General features: G+C 50.1%; 1 protein-coding gene across 3 annotated transcripts in view; it reads right to left on the reverse strand.

The window, feature by feature from the left end:
- NOL4 (nucleolar protein 4) overlaps nt 1–18,013 on the reverse strand; it is a 310,646-nt gene that overhangs the window by 232,418 nt on the left and 60,215 nt on the right. For all 3 annotated transcript variants that reach the window (XM_054986049.1, XM_054986048.1, XM_054986047.1), the window contains exon 2: nt 11,721–11,870. In XM_054986049.1, the coding sequence (XP_054842024.1) occupies nt 11,721–11,870 (150 nt within the window). The remainder of the gene's footprint in view (nt 1–11,720; nt 11,871–18,013) is intronic.

Genomic DNA, 18,013 nt, shown 5'->3' on the forward strand with positions numbered 1-18,013 from the left:
TCCTGTCTTCGCGGCCGCCCTCTCCCCACTCACCCCCAACCGGGGCCAGTGTAGGGGGCCCCCGCAGGGAGGGGCAGCCGCTGAGGAAACCCACCTCTCCGACGTGGTGGCCGCCCACTCTGGGCCGGCCACTCGAAGTCCAACCGGGGCCAGTGAAGGGGGCCCCCGCAGGGAGGGGTCGGCCGCCACCAGCACCCACCTTCCTGTCTTCGCGGCTGCCCTCTCCCCACTCACCCCCAACCGGGGCCAGTGTAGGGGGCCCCCGCAGGGAGGGGCAGCCGCCGTGGAAACCCACCTCTCCGACGTGGTGGCCGCCCCCTCTGGGCCGGCCACTCGAAGCCCAACCGGGGCCAGTGAAGGGGGCCCCCGCAGGGAGGGGTCGGCCGCCGCCAGCACCCACCTTCCTATCTTCGCGGCCGCCCTCTCCCCACTCACCCCCAACCGGGGCCAGTGTAGGGGGCCCCCGCAGGGAGGGGAAGCCGCCGTGGAAACCCACCTCTCCGACGTGGTGGCCGCCCCCTCTGGGCCGGCCACTCGAAGCCCAACCGGGGCCAGTGAAGGGGGCCCCCGCAGGGAGAGGTGGCCGCCGTCGAAACCCACCTCTCCGATGTGGCGGCCGCCCTCTGGGCCGGCCACTCGTACCCCAACCGGGGCAAGTGAAGGGGGCCCCCGCAGGGAGGGGCCAGCCGCCGCCAGAACCCACCTCCCTGTCTTGGCGGCAGCAAGCAAACACACAAGCCCTGTCCCTGGTGTCTTCCTCCTGACGACACGTCCTGTCCCTGACACCTTCTAAGTACCTCCTCTTATTCTTTATGAACTTTACTGCTTCCATTAGAATTTGTACGTTGAAGAAACAGTCTAAGGCACATGATGAGCTTCCTTGATTGACTGCATCACGTTCGGTGAAGTGGGTTTCGTCGGCGACCGTCCTGCTCCCGTGAGCGCAAGGGCCCCTCTGAGGGTCAGTCCCCAAAGTCCGGTGACGAGGAGAGTGGCCCAGGTCAGAGCTCTGCCCCTAACCCAAGCAAGCAGACACACAAGGCCTTTCCGTGGCACCTTCTAAGTCCCTCCTCTTTTTCTTGATATGATTTCTGTCTTAACAAACCAGTGTAAGGCACATGATGACTGACTGAGCTTATACAAACATATATTATCCCCCTCCCAACTACAAGGCCTGTCCCTGGCACCTTCTAAGTACCTGCTCTTATTCTTTATGAACTCAATGACTTCCAGTATAATTTGTATGACAGAACAGGCTAAGGCACGACCGCTGTCCATCTCATCGTTTCTGGTGAGGCAGGAAGATGGGTGAGGTCGGCAGCTGCCGCCGAAATGTTCCTCGGGGGTGGGTCCCTGACTTCAGGATACTGGCCATTTGTGGTACTTCATGGTCCTCCCTCTCCTCCCAATGACACATCCAGTCCCTCCCTGAATCCTCTCAAGGGTGACACGCTCTGCCCCTTTCTGAAAATGCAGGAAGGTGTCACGTCAGCTGCCTCCGAAGGATGCTAAATCAGCAGTTGGCACTTCAGGTGAGTTCTCCCGATAGCAGGGGGGAATCAGGCCACCCAAAGGGCAAATGTCAACTCTCCCCCAGTGACAGTACTGGCACACTCCCGTAGGGCCAGACCACCCCGCACCACCTCCCTTCCTTTGTGGGGATTCCGCCCCGCTCACCTTTGGCCTGGCGGCCGGGCACATGGGGGGTGCCGCCGGCGAGCGGCCAGACCCCCCGCCCCCTCAGGGGAGGCGGCTGGGCCCCGCCTCCCCGGGCCTGCCGGGCCCGGCGGCTGCCGTCCTCACCCACCTGCCTTCCTTTGCGGGAATTCCGCCCCGCTCACCTTTGGCCTGGCGGCCGGGCACATGGGGGGTGCCGCCGGCGAGCGGCCAGACCCCCCACCCCCTCAGGGGAGGCAGCTGGGCCCCGCCTCCCCGGGCCTGCCGGGCCCGGAGGCTGCCGTCCTCACCCACCTCCCTTCCTTTGCGGGCATTCCACCCCGCTCAGCTTTGGCCCGGCGGCCAGGCACATGGGGGGTGCCGCCGGCGAGCGGCCAGACCCCCCGCCCCCTCAGGGGAGGCGGCTCGGCCCCGCCTCCCCGGGCCTGCCGGGCCCGGCGGCTGCCGTCCTCACCCACCTGCCTTCCTTTGCGGGGATTCTGCCCCGCTCACCTTTGTCCCGGTGGCCGGGCACATGAGGGGTGCCGCCGGTGAGCGGCCAGACCCCCCGCCCCCTCAGGGGAGGCGGCTGGGCCCTACCTCCCCGGGCCTGCTGGGCCCGGCGGCTGCCGTCCTCACCCACCTGCCTTCCTTTGCGGGGATTCCGCCCCGCTCACCTTTGGCCCGGCGGCCGGGCACATGGGGGGTGCCCCCGGCGAGTGGCCAGACCTCCCGCCCCCTCAGGGGAGGCAGCTGGGCCCCGCCTCCCCGGGCCTGCCGGGCCCGGCGGCTGCCGTCCTCACCCACCTCCCTTCCTTTGCGGGGATTCCGCCCCGCTCACCTTTGGCCCGGCGGCCGGGCACATGGGGGTGCCGCTGGCGAGCGGCCAGACCCCCCGCCCCCTCAGGGGAGGCGGCTGGGCCCCGCCTCCCCGGGCCTGCCGGGCCCGGCGGCTGCCGTCCTCACCCACCTCCCTTCCTTTGCGGGGATTCCGCCCCGCTCACCTTTGGCCCGGCGGCCGGGCACATGGGGGTGCCACCGGTGAGCGGCCAGACCCCCCGCCCCCTCAGGGGAGGCGGCTGGGCCCTGCCTCCCCGGGCCTGCCGGGCCCGGCGGCTGCCGTCCTCACCCATCTCCCTTCCTTTGCGGGGATTCCGCCCCGCTCACCTTTGGCCCAGCGGCCGGGCACATGGGGGGTGCCGCCGGCGAGCAGCCAGACCCCCTGCCCCCTCAGGGGAGGTGGCTGGGCCCCGCCTCCCCGGGCCTGCCGGGCCCGGCGGCTGCCGTCCTCACCCACCTCCCTTCCTTTGCGGGGATTCCGCCCCGCTCACCTTTGGCCCGGCGGCAGGGCACATGGGGCGTGCCGCCGGCGAGCGGCCAGACCCCCCGCCCCCTCAGGGGAGGCGGCTGGGCCCCGCCTCCCCGGGCCTGCCGGGCCCATTCTGCCCCGCTCTCCTTTGGCCCGGCGGCGGGGCACATGGGGGGTGCCGCCGGCGAGCGGCCAGACCCCCCGCCCCCTCAGGGGAGGCAGCTGGGTCCCGCCTCCCCAGGCCTGCCGGGCCCGGCAGCTGCCGTCCTCACCCACCTCCCTTCCTTTGTGGGGATTCCCCCCCGCTCACCTTTGGCCTGGCGGCCGGGCACATGGGGGGTGCTGCCGGCGAGCGGCCAGACCCCCCGCCCCCTCAGGGGAGGCAGCTGGGCCCCGCCTCCCCAGGCCTGCCGGGCCCATTCTGCCCCGCTCTCCTTTGGCCCGGCGGCCGGGCACATGGGGGGTGCCGCCGGCGAGCGGCCAGACCCCCCGCTCCCTGCTAGGCCCAGCAGCCGCTGCCAGTAGACACCTTCCTTCCTGGTGGGGAATACCACCCTGCTCCCCTCTTGCCCGCCACTCGAAGCCCAATCAGGGCCAGTGAAGGGGGCCGCCTCAGGGAGGGGGTGGCTGCCATTGAAACCCACCTCTCCCACATGGTGGCCGCCCTCTCGCCAGCCACTCGAACCCCAACCAGCATATCCTTCCTTTGACAACACTGCCACGTTCGGTGAAGTGGGTTTCGTCGGCGACTGTCCTGCTCCCGTGAGCGCAAGGGCCCCTCTGAGGGTCAATCCCCACAGTCCGGTGACAAGGAGGACAGTGGTCCAGGTCAGCTTGCTTGAAAGCAAGCAAGCTGACACACCGCATCACTGAAATGGGACTCATTGTCCACTGCCCAAAGAGGCTCCTTCTGAACAGGGTAGCATGAGTTCCTTCCCTCAAGGTGTGGAAGACATCCTTTCCCTCCCTCGCGTGCCTTCCATTCCAGCAAGGGGCCTTTGAATTGCTGCATGATCTCCTGTTTTGGAGTTGGCTTTCACTCAAGTCCATCCATTCATTTCCCATCATGGAGATGCCCCAGGAAGGGCATCTCTTGTTGATGCAGCCTCATGTAGGTGGGTTTTGTGTGCAGCCACCTCTCCTGGACAGGAGCACAAGTCTCCCTCCTTGCCCCAAGGGCGGGTAAGGGTCAGTCAGAATAGGGGAGGGGCAATTGTTGTTTGTCTCTTTGGAAAAGTGCTAATTGAGGAGCGTTGCATGAGAACCTTTGGTGGGGAAAGTCGCCTGAAGTGAAAATGTGTGGGAAAACCAGGCCTTTTCTGACCCGAACCGGTTCGTGAACCGGTTCGCGAACCGGACCCGGTCCGTTAAAAGTTCGTGGACCGTGGTCCGTGGAAGCCCACAAACCCCGGACCGGTGGTCCGTGGGAAGATGCCGGTCCGTGCCCACCTCTAGTTGGCACAGTTATATTTAATTTTAACCATCATATGACTGGTCATGTAATTCATGGGCGTAAATGGCACCTACATTGATGCAAATCTCTCTCCGCCAGCACCCGCCCGAGATGCAGTACTGCAGACGGGCCACCACAGGCGGGCATGCTTGGCGGCCAGGCAGAGGTGCAAGTCTGGCACAAGTCCCCACGCCGGGACAGGAGGGGACAGGGCAGGAGGCAGGACATGAGTTAGTCCGCTTCCAAACTCACTCCAGCCATGGGAATGCCCCTTCCAGTGGCAGAGTTACACCATGAAAAAAGGAGGTGCAGCCCATAGGTGCCCATTGAACAGGAAAACTTGAGCCCCTCTCTTGGCATCCAGCTCTGCCCCCTGTGGCCTGAAGGAGCATAGGATGGGAACTACCACAGGAGCCAATCTGCGTCCACTTCCGGGGTGGGCGAGCCCCCCTCCCCACACCCAATCAGCTGCTCATGCACCCTACAAAACGTCCGGTTGTGCTGCTCATAACCTCAGGTAAGTTAGCACATGGCCAAAAGCTCTGCCCGTCAGCCTTCTGCCGTGGGTACTTTGAGCACGAGGCGGGAGAAAGTGTACTCATGGTGGCGGGCACTGAGTGCACTGGGAGGACTTAGTGAGAAAACAGAGAGAACTTTGCACTTGTTCAAGGGAAGAAGGGCAAAGTCCAGAATGTCTGGCTAACTAACAATAACCACTCAAGTTTCCTTGCAGGTTATCTGACTCTGAAGTTCCATCTCAGTAAGGAGCAAGGTAGCACTTACAGGTAAGAAAGAGATGGGGTGGTGCGGCTCGCTGATTTGTGCTGGCTGCCCCATCACCTGAATTTGCCTGACCGCTAGCCTTTTCAGGTGAGGCTTGGCGGGGGAGAGGACGGTGGCGGCAGCCCCTGCCTGCTCCAGAGGCAGTTGCCCAGAAAACTACTCTTGACCAGGTGTTTGTAACTACCTGTTAACTTTCTCCCTTAAAGGTAAAATCATCCCAAGGCAGAGCGCTTCTTCGCCAGAGGGTCTTGCATCAGCTGGTCACTAGCCGCACCTGTGAGGCTGCTGCTCTCTGCTATGTGCATCTTCTCAGATGTTGGAGTGTGGGTTTTGCCTCTGCCATGGACTGGGCTGCGTTATTTGCAGCACGTGTGTGTCTTTCCCTTGCAGGCATGTCGTGACTTGTCCAGGAGACGACCGAGCATGTCTGCTTCAGCCCCCCCACAAGGTAATCCTCTGCAAGTGTCATTCAGATCCAGCCCAGGAAGTAATATCTCAAGGCAGTCTGCATCTTAGCCTTGCCCCTGGGAGCACAGAATGAGGGTTGCACAAAATGCCTTGTCTCCCTTTCCAGCCAAGGTTCATTGGCACTTTTTCCAGTTTAATAAAACAAGTTGAAAAACAACAAACTTCTGTGTATGCATGCCTGACTGACATTGCCAGTAGCCGCCCTCTCAACTCCCTGTCACTCGTCCTCTCACACATCCCCGCAAATGTATCAAGTGGCGCCCCGTCCAGCCTCCCTGTCCCCTTCCTCCCCTCAATGTAACTTCAGGCAGTGGAGTGGGAATTGAAGTGTGGCCCATGAATGTCTGCAGGGGGAGGGAACTGAGGACTTTCATTCTCTGATAGTCTAAGCTGCTGGCATCTGAAAAGCCAGGAAGATGGTTGCTGCACGTGAAAAGTTGCTGCCAGGGGGTGGGGGGGTGTTTGTGGAAGCAGGGATGGACTTGGGCTATCTGGCATGGGGAGGGCCTGTCAGTCCACGCTGGGGAAGGGCATCTCCCCAGTACTGGGGCATGGCTGTCGAGGTCGAGCCCTCGTTCTTGCATTGTAGAGATGCAGTGATGTGTTCAAGTGGCGCCGCAGCAAGTTTGTGCGCGCTTTTCATTCCCCTGGCTTCCAAATGGCCTCCTGGCCTCCCACATGGTTATCAATGGGTGTTCCTGTCACTCCTTGAAGACCCCGCCTCCCCCACCTGCTTCTCCAGAACCTGGGGACTACCTTGGGTTGCCAGTCTCCAGGTGATAGCTGGAGATCTCCCAGAATTACAACTGATCTCCAGGCAACAGAGATCAGTTCCGTACTATCTGGCCCTACTTTTCAGGAAAGGGGAACCTGTTTCTTGTGGGGGTGGAGGCGGCAGTGTGGATTTGCAGGCGCACCAAGCTGCAGCCACCGGCCTGGCCCTCATCAGAAATGGGGGCTGGATGGGTGGGAATCCTGGTTAGGAATCCTAACCGCTAGACCATATGTCAGGGTCTGTTCGTATAGTGCCTGAAAGGAAGCAATCTGAGTAACGCCATGTTTAATTCTGTAGTTGTTTAGTCTTCTTTTCCCTCTAGGCCCCACCACCTGCAAGGAGCCGATTCCATGGGAGAGGATACTGTCTTATCTTTTCTTCAAGCCGATCCGACCTTGGCTAGTGTTCTGTGCCTCATTCCTAACAATGCTTTGTTCAGCCAGGATCTCAAATCCTGGAATATGGATGTCTGGGCCTGAATGCTGTCTTTCAAAATAAAACCTTTTGAAATCAAAAGACCTTGTCTTCTTGCAGAAGAGAGTAAGACAGACTCTTGTGTCTGGAATGCCATAGTCTGACAAGAGGGTGGGTGTTCCTGTTTCTTGTGGTGGTGGGGGAACCTGTTTCTTGTGGGAGGGGGAACCTGTTTCTTGTGGTGGGTGGTGGGGGCAGCGTGGATTTGCAGGCCCACCAAGCTGCAGCCACTGGACTGGCCCTCATCGGAAATGGGGGCTGGACGGGTGAGAGGGTGGGTGTTCGATCTGGACCTTCACTGTCACCTCTGCCCCCCTCCCTAGCAGGGTTGCCTGCTCTCTGGCAGCAGCAGGGATCGTGGCCTCCCCATTGGCTGCACCGCTGCTTGCCCCTCGCCTGGATGGCAGGGGAGGGGTGTGGCCATTGGCTAGTGTGAGTGGGGTTGTCAGGGGAATGGTGGGTGGGCGCTCCTGGAAGCGGCTGCACCTCGCCTTGTTGTGCTCTGGCACTGGTGGGACTCTCCTGCAAAAAGTCCATAGGGGGCTGTAGAGCAGCACCCCATTTACGTCAGTGCATGAGTGGCGATGCTACCCTGGGGCATAGGATTGAGCTGTAATAGTACCAAGAAAAAGCTCTAACACACCACACACTCACAGTGATGTAAGCATACACCATTCAATAGTATCAAGAGGGATGGCGCAAGAACAGGAAACAAAGTTTGAGGAGATTTGACAGTGAGCACAGGACAGCAAAATTGTTAGGAAGGAGGTTCAATAACAGTCACAGCCTACATTACAGATATGCCACTGGTCAGTTAACATAGGAATCAGCTACCAAAAGTGTAATCTTATTTTGATCTGTCATCATTATCTGCCACCCAATCACATTTCTGTCTATATACCCTTGTTTTCCATATATAGTATTTATTTGAGGTGAAATTTTATAAGTGAAAGTGGAAGACTTTGAGGGGGAATTTTTATTACTAGTTTAACCATTTTAGTTAAAAGATTTTGTTTCCAATAATAAATACATGTTTAAAAGTATAACAACCAGCTAAATAGCTATAAATCCACAAGTATGTATCAGCATGCATCAGCAATTATTTCTCATATATATATTATAATTATTATATATATTATATATATATATAATATATATAATATATATAATATATTATAATTATTTCTCATATATATAAGAAATGATGTAAAAAGTCTGATTGTGTATATATATGTGTGTGTGGTGAATAAAGTATTAAAAATCATAAAAAATCTAATGTCTTCATTAAAATGCAATTATATTTAAATGTACCTAGTTAGTTAAGATTAACATAAGAATATAAGAAAAGCCATACTGGCTCATGCTACTGGTTAAGCTTATCAGGTTCCTGCTTATGGTGGTGGATCTCTTGCTCATGCAGCAAAATGGGGTTCACAGTTACCGGCCATGACACAATGATGCATCTTCTGGAGCACACTGGAAGAGATGTCATCACTCTGGAGGTGATGATTGCACCTCCCATAAGCTCCTGTCCCACATCTCCCACTGGTTGCCAGGCAACCCCACCAGTGATCCTCTCTCATACAATAGACAACTAGTTGTCCTGGAGGGCCAATGAAAGTGCATAAAAGCAGAGACTTGCCCCTGATGTTGCCTCCTAGCACTGGGATTCTGTCATGTCTGAGCCCCATCCATACCAATACTAATGCTGCCACTGACCTGTTGTTCTGAATCAATGTTTCATACTGTACCATGATGTTATATTGCCAACGCCATAACTGTTTCTTTCACAGTCGTATTACAGGTGCTTATCTAATGGACTGTAGAAACTCAGTACTCATGAACTTGTATACTACTCACTCCCGTGCATTGCTATGTCTTGCTTTCTCAGTGACTCCACATGATAGTACAAATATGTGAGACGTTCTCACACCGAGTGCATGCCAAAAGTCCTGTTTACTGTTGGGGGGTGAAGGAGCAAACATGTGTGTTAAGAGGAAGGATTTTTCCACATGTCACTATTCCTGTCAATCTTGCTCTCACTGCTTAGATGCTTACCTTGCTTCTGAGTAATCCTATGGACATATATATGGAAATGATTTGATTTCTGAATAAAACCATTTAACGAAGAGCCTGGACTTCTTGTTGCAATGGTACAAGGATCTGTCTGCCATATCCTGTCTTCCATAGCCTGACAGATTCAGAGGTTTACTGCCTCTGAATGTGGAGGTTCCCTTTAGTCCTCATGGCTAGTAACCACTGACAGACCTAATCTCCATGAATCTGTCTAATCCCCTTTTAAAGCTGTCTATGCCTGTGGGCATCACACATCTGTCAAGGAACTCACTTGTCTAGCTCATTTCTTGTTCAATTCAAACACTTTGGTTCAGGCTTTTGGCCTAGCTAAGATGCAGATGGATTTATTAACCCTGGGGCAGGGAAAGTTTTGTTTTGGGAGTCTGAGACTGGATGGTAAAAATTCCAGTAGCATCTTGAAGATTAACTAACTTTACTGTAGCATAAGCTTTCGAGAACCACAGTTCTCTTTGTCATGATGCATCTGACGAAGAGAACTGAGGTTCTCGAAAGCTTATGCTACAGTAAAGTTGGTTAGTCTCAGGGCTTTTTTTCAAGGGGAACGTGGGGGAATGGAGTTCCGGAACCGCTTGAAAATGGTCACATGGCTGGTGGCCCCGCCCCCTGATCTCCAGACGGAGGGGAGTTTAGATTGCCCTCCGTGCTGCTGAGCAGCACAGAGGACAATCTAAACTCCCCTCTGTCTGGAGATCAGGAGGCGAGGCTACCAGCCATGTGACCATTTTCTCTGAGGGCAACCCACTGAGATCCACCACCTCTTTTCCCAGAAAAAAAGCCCTGGTTAGTCTTAAAAGTGCTACTGGACTTTTTACTATTTTGCTACTACAGACCAACACAGCTAACTCCTCTGGATCCATGAGACTGGATGGTACAGTCAGTTCCCAGACAGATAAGAAGTTGCCTTGGTACCTGCAGGTGCTAAATCTTACAACTCCCAAGGTCATTGCTTTAGGGAGGATAGCTTTAGTATTCCATCTCAATAACAGATGGCATTATGGAGTGATTCATTCTTCCCCCACCTCTGAAGGCAAGCAACTGCAGAACCTGTTGTCATAGGTTAAGCCCTTTCTGATTGGATGTTTAGACCTGCTGCTGGCAGCTGGCCTTTAAAAAGTTGTCTCATAGTCTACCTTTTGTCCTTCTTGGAACACTTGAAGGTAGGGTTGCCAGTCTCCAGGTAGTGGCTGGAGATCTCCCAGAATTACAACTGGTCTCCAGGCCACAGAGATCAGTTCACCTGGAGAAAATGGCTAATTTTGGGGGTGGAATCTACAGAATTATGCCATGCCAAGGTCCTTTCCTCCCCAAATCCTGCTTTCTTCAGGTTTTTCCAGGTTTCACCTCCCAGATCTCCAGGAATTACCCAACTTAGAGCTGGCAACCCTACTTGAAGGATCAAACTCTTGCTTTTTGTAGCTACTGCCCATTTTGTCTTTGTTCTCTAGTTTTCTGGACTTCAGAGCCTAAAGCTCCCTTTTGGATTCTGAGATCTGCTTTAAAGGTAGTATCTAGAATAGGATTGTATGTTAGTTTACCTAATTAGCCTTTTTTATTTTTGCTTGTCCTGAGTGTACACTTCTATGCTTCTTATTTGTATTTTGTACTTACTTTAATAAATATCATTTAATCATATTTGTGTGGAGTTACTGTGTTGTGAAAGCTTCAGTTGGAATCCAGTACCTTGGCCAATTTGCCATAAACTACCCAAGTAATTGTTGTCTGGGCTCAGCCTGCAACAGCCTACCTTGCAAGGCTGATTTTTGTCTGTTAATACTTAGAGGACTTAAGACTTGCCTCTTGGTCTTGAGCAGTGGGTTAGAACAAAGGGCTGATAGTGGCACTCTACCCTGGCCAGTGAGGATTCACTTGCCAGTCTTTAAATTTTGTTTTTTGACACCTTTGGGGAAGCAACATCTCCCCTTGGGATCCAAGAAGGAGCTGCTACCTTTCCTTTACAACATCCTCTGGCAGTGAAATCACATTTTAATCACTCACTGTTTAAAGCAGTTATTCCTTTTATCCATTCTGAATTTCTTGCTCATCAACTGCATTGGATTCCCTTGAGTTCTAGCACTTTGGGAGACAGAAGAAGTTCTCTCTGTCACCTCTCTCTAGCCTATGCATAATATTATCACCCTCTATATCATATATTTTCTAAAGCTCCAACCTCTTAATTATCTTGCTTGCCCTCTTCTGTACTTGTAATCCTATATACTGCCATATAGGATTACCATACTCAGGGCAGGGCCTGGAATTCTCCTTGAATTACAACTGATCTCCAGACTACAGAGATTGGTTCCCTTGGAGAAAATGGCAGCTCTGGAGGGCACACTCAATGGCATTATATCCCTGCTGAGCTCTCTCCCCTTCCCAAATACTGCCCTCCCCAGTCACTGCCCCTACATCTCTAGGAATGTCCAAAGCAAGAGTAAGGAACCCAAGTGCCATATGTTACAACAATTTCCATATTAAAACTAATTCAAATAATTCGCATGCTATTCATACATAACATCACGCAGCACAAATATGTGGCTAGTGATTAGTACTTAAGCATATGATCAATAGATTTTGTATAACAATTTAAGAGAAACAAAGAATAATTAAGAATTCAGTGAAATTCAGAGCAAGAAATTGCTAATCCATCTATGTCATCTTGATACTAGTTTCCAGGTATATCGATGTTTTGCTGAACTTGTTTTACTTACTGCTTTGTACGTTCTTTTTTGTCCTGCATGTTTTCTGATTTGTTCTCCATTAGGCCCTGTTTCCACATGCATGGAATAGATAATGTCAAAGAAATCTTCAACAACAGCTACCCGTCTTAAAGACAACTTCTCATCCACACCAACTCCATCCTAGAAAAAATGATAGGGAACATAGGTTGAATAGACCTAACAACTAGGAAACATGCATACTTTTAGTCAGAGATGATTAGATAAAGAACTCTGTTTTGACATCTGAAAATTACTATTTCAGAGCAACTCAATCAATAACAAGAATATTGTTAATAAGGGTTGGAATAAAAAATATGTCATTTGAATGGACTTATGCTAACCATTTCTGAGAATTTTTTTTAAAAAAAAATCAGACTTGTTAAATAAGAAAAATTAACAGCATTTGAAAACTGTTGATACCAAGAAAATTTGTTGATTCCAAGAAAACAGCCTTGGCATGATGACATCACTTTTGGGTCACATGACACTATCAACCTTGGCTATTGGCACTTGGTCACACACTCACACATGTAAGTACCTGCCACCCCCACCTCCTGCCAGTTGCCAGGGAAGACCTAACCACCCCCCTCCTCTCCCTTGTTCAAACCTGTGGCATCTCAGTAAACTCACCTTGCCTCTTCTCATTTCTCTAGGACTGGAAAGAGCAGTGTCTTTTTGTTTCTAATGAAAGCCTCCTATAAATGGAGCCAGAATCTATTCTCAAATATTTCTTAACTTAGGTGTGCTTGCTAGAGATCTTCTTATTGCACCCTATCTACTTCAAACCCAGTTTTGTGTTGCTATAGGGTACCCTCTAGCTAGGTTGCCAACTTGAGATTTTAGGGGTGGAGCCTGGGGATGGGAGAAACTCTACAGGGTCTCCTTCAAAGCAGCCATTTTTTCCAGGGGAATTAATCTGTTGTTTGGAGATAGTTGTAATTCTGAGAGATCACCAGGTCTCAATTGGAGATTGGCAACCTCAAGTCTAGCCCATATCACATCCTTTTCTGCTCCTTTCCCCCTTACATTACTTTGGATTATTTGCCACCTGTAAACTCAGACCTTTGCCTAGGGAACTGTACCCAGGGACAGACTTACTGATTCTGAGGCCCCTGGCCCAAAATCGCACAGGCAGCATGGGGATGGCCAATAAGCTGTAGGACAGCTGGGGACCCACTGCCATACAGCTGATCTCCCTCCCCCTGCATGAGTCTCAGGCAATAGGGGGGGTGTCAGCTGAGACTCTGCAGGGGCAGAAGATTCAGGGCAGCAGCTGGGCAGCTGGCTGCAGAGAGGTAGGGAGTCCCAGCACAGCTCCTTCCAGTAGAAGGCTCAGGGCAGCTGCCCCACGTACCCTGTGGCTAAGTCCACCCCTGAATGGAGCTTCACTGGACAGGCAGGTAAAGCCTCTGTTTTCTCTCTTTTTTAATTTATTTATTTCACATTTCTATTCCACCCTCCCCGTGAGCAGGCTCAGGGCGGATCACGATCCATTAAAATACAATAAAAATTCCATTTCCATAAAACATTTAAAAACATCATTAAAATAAAAACAGATTTCTAATTATGCAGTCCGCCTTTATTTATTTTATTTATTTCACATTTCTATTTTTACCCTCTTTTTCCCTCTCATGAGTGATCGTTTGTTGTGCAGCATGTGTGTTTTTGTACACATGAATATGTTTAGAATGGTTGTTGTGGATTTTCCAGGCTGTATAGCCGTGGTCTTGGCATTGTAGTTCCTGATGTTTCGCCAGCAGCTGTGGCTGGCATCTTCAGAGGTGTAGCACCAAAAGACAGAGATCTCTCAGTGTCATTCTCTAGCAAGCACACCTATTTTGTCGAAGGCTTTCACGGCCAGAGAATGATGGTTGTTGTGGATTTTCCGGGCTGTATAGCCGTGGTCTTGGCATTGTAGCTCCTGATGTTTCGCCAGCAGCTGTGGCTGGCATCTTCAGAGGTGTAGCACCAAAAGACAGAGATCTCTCAGTGTCACAGTGTGGAAAAGATGTTGGCAGGTCATTCATATCTACTCAGGAGGGGTGGGGTTGAGCTGAGTCATCCTGTAAGAGTTTCCCAGGGTGTGGAATACTAATGGAGGGAGGCTTCACTGTATCCCGAGGAGGTTCTTTTGCATATGGATTGGTGCTTGATGTGCTAATCTTCTCCGCAGGGCTATTGCCGGGTATAGAGTGTTTTGTTAGCCTGGTGTTTTTCAGGACTGGAAACCATGCTCTATTCATTCTTAAAGTCTCTTTTTTCCTGTTGAAATTGTGCTTATGCTTATGAATTTCAATGGCTTCCCTGTGCAGTCTGACAAAGTAGTTGGAAGTATTGTCAAGCCTTTTAGTGTCCTGGAATAGGATACTGTGTCCTGTTTGAGTTAGGCTATGTTCAGCCACTGCTGATTTTTCCGGATGGCCAAGTCTGCAGTGTCTTTCATATTCTTTTATTCTTGTCTGGATGCTACGCTTTGTGGTCCCGATGTAAACAGAAAAATACAACAGATGCTACATTCAGCAAAAGACAGTAGAGACCCCCTCACCTCTGCAGGAGTTTACCATATACCCTGCATCTGTGGACAAGTTTACATCGGGACCACAAAGCGTAGCATCCAGACAAGAATAAAAGAATATGAAAGACACTGCAGACTTGGCCATCCGGAAAAATCAGCAGTGGCTGAACATAGCCTAACTCAAACAGGACACAGTATCCTATTCCAGGACACTAAAATACTTGACAACACTTCCAACTACTTTATCAGACTGCACAGGGAAGCCATTGAAATTCATAAGCATAAGCACAATTTCAACAGGAAAAAAGAGACTTTAAGAATGAATAGAGCATGGTTTCCAGTCCTGAAAAACACCAGGCTAACAAAACACTCTATACCCGGCAATAGCCCTGCGGAGAAGATTAGCACATCAAGCACCAATCCATATGCAAAAGAACCTCCTCAGGATACAGTGAAGCCTCCCTCCATTAGTATTCCACACCCTGGGAAACTCTTACAGGATGACTCAGCTCAACCCCACCCCTCCTGAGTAGATATGAATGACCTGCCAACATCTTTTCCACACTGTGACACTGAGAGATCTCTGTCTTTTGGTGCTACACCTCTGAAGATGCCAGCCACAGCTGCTGGCGAAACATCAGGAGCTACAATGCCAAGACCACGGCTATACAGCCCGGAAAATCCACAACAACCATCATTCTCTGGCCGTGAAAGCCTTCGACAAAATATGTTTAGAATGTTTGATGTTTAATGTGAACTTGGAGCTTGGTACAGTGGACCATTTGTGGGAGATCTGTCCCCAGGGTCATCATGAATGGCAAAATCTATGAATACTAGGAAGCAGGGGGTTGCTGCCTCCCAGTAGCAAACCCACATTTCCTACAAAATTTAACAATGTAATTATTATGATGGTGTGTTTGAAGTAAAAACAGGTGGAAGACAGTACAGTAATAAAAATAAAGTGTTAACTAGCATTTTATTTCTGCTCATCATCCCCCCCTCTTTTGATGCCATAATTAAGGAGAAGAAGCATCAAGCCACATCATGTGGTCCTGCCACAGACCACAAATAATTGTAATCAAAGCTGCAAATCCACAAATGGTGAGGACCTACTGAATTATTTTGACTGCCTGAGTTTACTAATTGTCCAAGCTATAGTCTGCATTGGTCTCATCAATATTTTTTTTCTGATTTCACTTGATCCATCTGTTCCATATTCACTTTAGTTAAAAATTAGACCAAAACAATAATGAGGACACTTCAATCAGTATCCTTTTGAACTAGCTATCTGACACTGTCAGTGTAATGCTCAGTAAAGGGAATTTACTGTAACCGTTTAGTCTGTGTAGATTGTCCCCACCAAGTCTTGTCATTCAGTCTTGACTTTTAATTGTTTCTGCCCCTCCGCAAATGCTGATTAGTAAACCAGGAGGACACCAGTAAGTTTCTTCTTACTGTGAGAAAATTTGACTTTATAGATTCCAAAGTTAACAGTGCCACCTACATCTCAAAACCTTGCAATTGATGCTCACACATTATTACAACGTAACAAGCAAAGACAGCTAAGAATTCCCTCACATGTATTTCTCATCCAAAATTCACAGCACTGACTAACCTGTAAGGATAACAAATGTGTTTAGCTCTAATAAATATATTGGAAAACATTCTACCTGGATGTTTTCTTTTAAAGCTTGTTCTTCCATTCCTAACACATGCATCGTTCACTTTAGAAACCCAGCCCTTAAGATGCATTCATTCTAGCTCAACAAGTTTCATGCAATTATTATTAATCTTTGTTTGAAAGGGAACAGAGTTTCTTCTTTGTTTCTGGTTTTTTCCCCTTTTCAAAGAATGAATATTAAAGAAACAGAAGTCTTCACTTTCCAAGCCATTGCCTGCCCCTCCTCTTTCAGTTATTCCCTATTTTGCATATGTGCGTATGTGTATACATGGTGGTGGTGAGCGACCTCAAGACATGGCTGACTTATGGTGACCCCTGGTGGGGTTTTCATGGCAAGAGACTAAAAGAGGTAGTTTGCCATTGCCTGCCTCTGCAACCCTGGTCTTCGTTGGAAGACTCCCATCCAATTGCTAACCAAGGCCAACCCTGCTTAGCTTCTGAGATCTGATGAGATCAGGCTCACCTGGGCTTCTCAGGTCAGGAGTGTATACATACACACATACACATTTCAAGGGGGTTAGGAAGTTTTCAGCTCCTGTATAAAGATGTGAAGGCTGGGGAAAATTAAAAATATTTGGAGAAAATGAAGAGTTTAAAAACATATCCAAGCCCCCCCTTCTGTTAAGAATATAAGAGCAGCCATGCTGAATCAGAACAACTGTCCATCTATCCCAACATTTCACACAGTCACCAACCAGATAGATGTCTTTTTTTTTCCTTAGAAAAAGGAAGAAAACTTTTTTCCAGTTTTCCCAAGTCTTCACCTTTATATATCTGTAGCAAAGGCAAGTCAGCTTTGAGCAACAAAAAACGGTCTTTACATACTTCCAAACTGCCACAAGGTCTTTTGTGGGTAACAGATTCATTTATAAACACAACAAAGAGAGTGATAAAAATGGATAAGATGTTGAACAGTATGAATTTTTTTTTCTTGAAATGATGCTTCTTTAGAAATTTTACTGTTCAAATAATATTCAAGGTGGCTTATTCAAGGTGCACAGCTCTGACTATGGCAGGATTTTTGTCCAGATGCTAATTTCTACTCTAGTCAAGGCACATTGTACTTTTACATCCTGATGCCCTCCCTGATAACACCCCTACCACCTTTGGCTGGGATATAAAGGCTCAAGGATTTCCATTCCTGCTCATGTCTGAAGAAGTGAACTCTGACCCTCAAAAGTTTACACTCTGAAAATCTTGTTGGTCTCTAAAGTGCCACAGGACTCAAATCCTGCTGTACTACTGCAGACCAAAACAGCTATCCACCTAAGCTCAGACTATGGGCCAAACTACAAGTGACGAATGACACAGGTTGGACTCTTGTCAGCTTCCTTAAGTTTTGATGGGGAATGTAGGCAGCTTGGCGGAATGTTGGACAAATGACAGTTGAAAAGTCCATTGGACAGCAGTCAGAGAGCCAAGCTGCAAGACCAGGATGCCTACATTTCCCAGCAAAACTTGAGGGAAGCTGACAAGCGTCCAATCTGTGTCATTTGTCACTTGTAGCTTGGCCCTATGAGTCCTCAAGTGGCTTGGAACCCTGTAGAGCTCTCCATAATGCCACCAGGAGTTCCACAGAACTCTCTAAGTTCTTGATCCAATTTAGTGGATAACCTGTGCTCTGTGGTAGTGGGCAGGCTGTAGGCAAGCCAGTCAGCTTCTTCCTTTCTCCTCTCCACATTTAATTTTTTAAAAGAATGTCAGCTACTTCATTCCTTAAGTTAAAAAAGGAATCATGATGTAGAGATTTCAATAGTACAATTGCTTTGATATTTTGGGAGCTACTGTAGCACAGTGGTTAAGTGGTTCAGCTGTGAATTAGCACTCTTCTGATTCAAATCTTACTACTGTAATGAGCTCAGCAGGTGGCCTTGGGTAAGCCACTCCTCTCAGCCCCACCTCCCCAGCTGTATTGTGGGGATAATAACAACATTAACTTGTTCACCACTCTGGGTGTGGCACTAATCTGTCTAGAAGAGTGGTATATAAGTGCAGTTGTTGTTGTTGTTGATGTTGTTAATAATAATAATAATTCCTTTTTGTATGGTATTTTTATTTGTGTGAATATATGCTCATACACATTGATAA

The sequence above is a fragment of the Eublepharis macularius genome, chromosome 7 (assembly GCF_028583425.1).
Source record: "Eublepharis macularius isolate TG4126 chromosome 7, MPM_Emac_v1.0, whole genome shotgun sequence".
Lineage (NCBI taxonomy): Eukaryota > Metazoa > Chordata > Lepidosauria > Squamata > Eublepharidae > Eublepharis > Eublepharis macularius.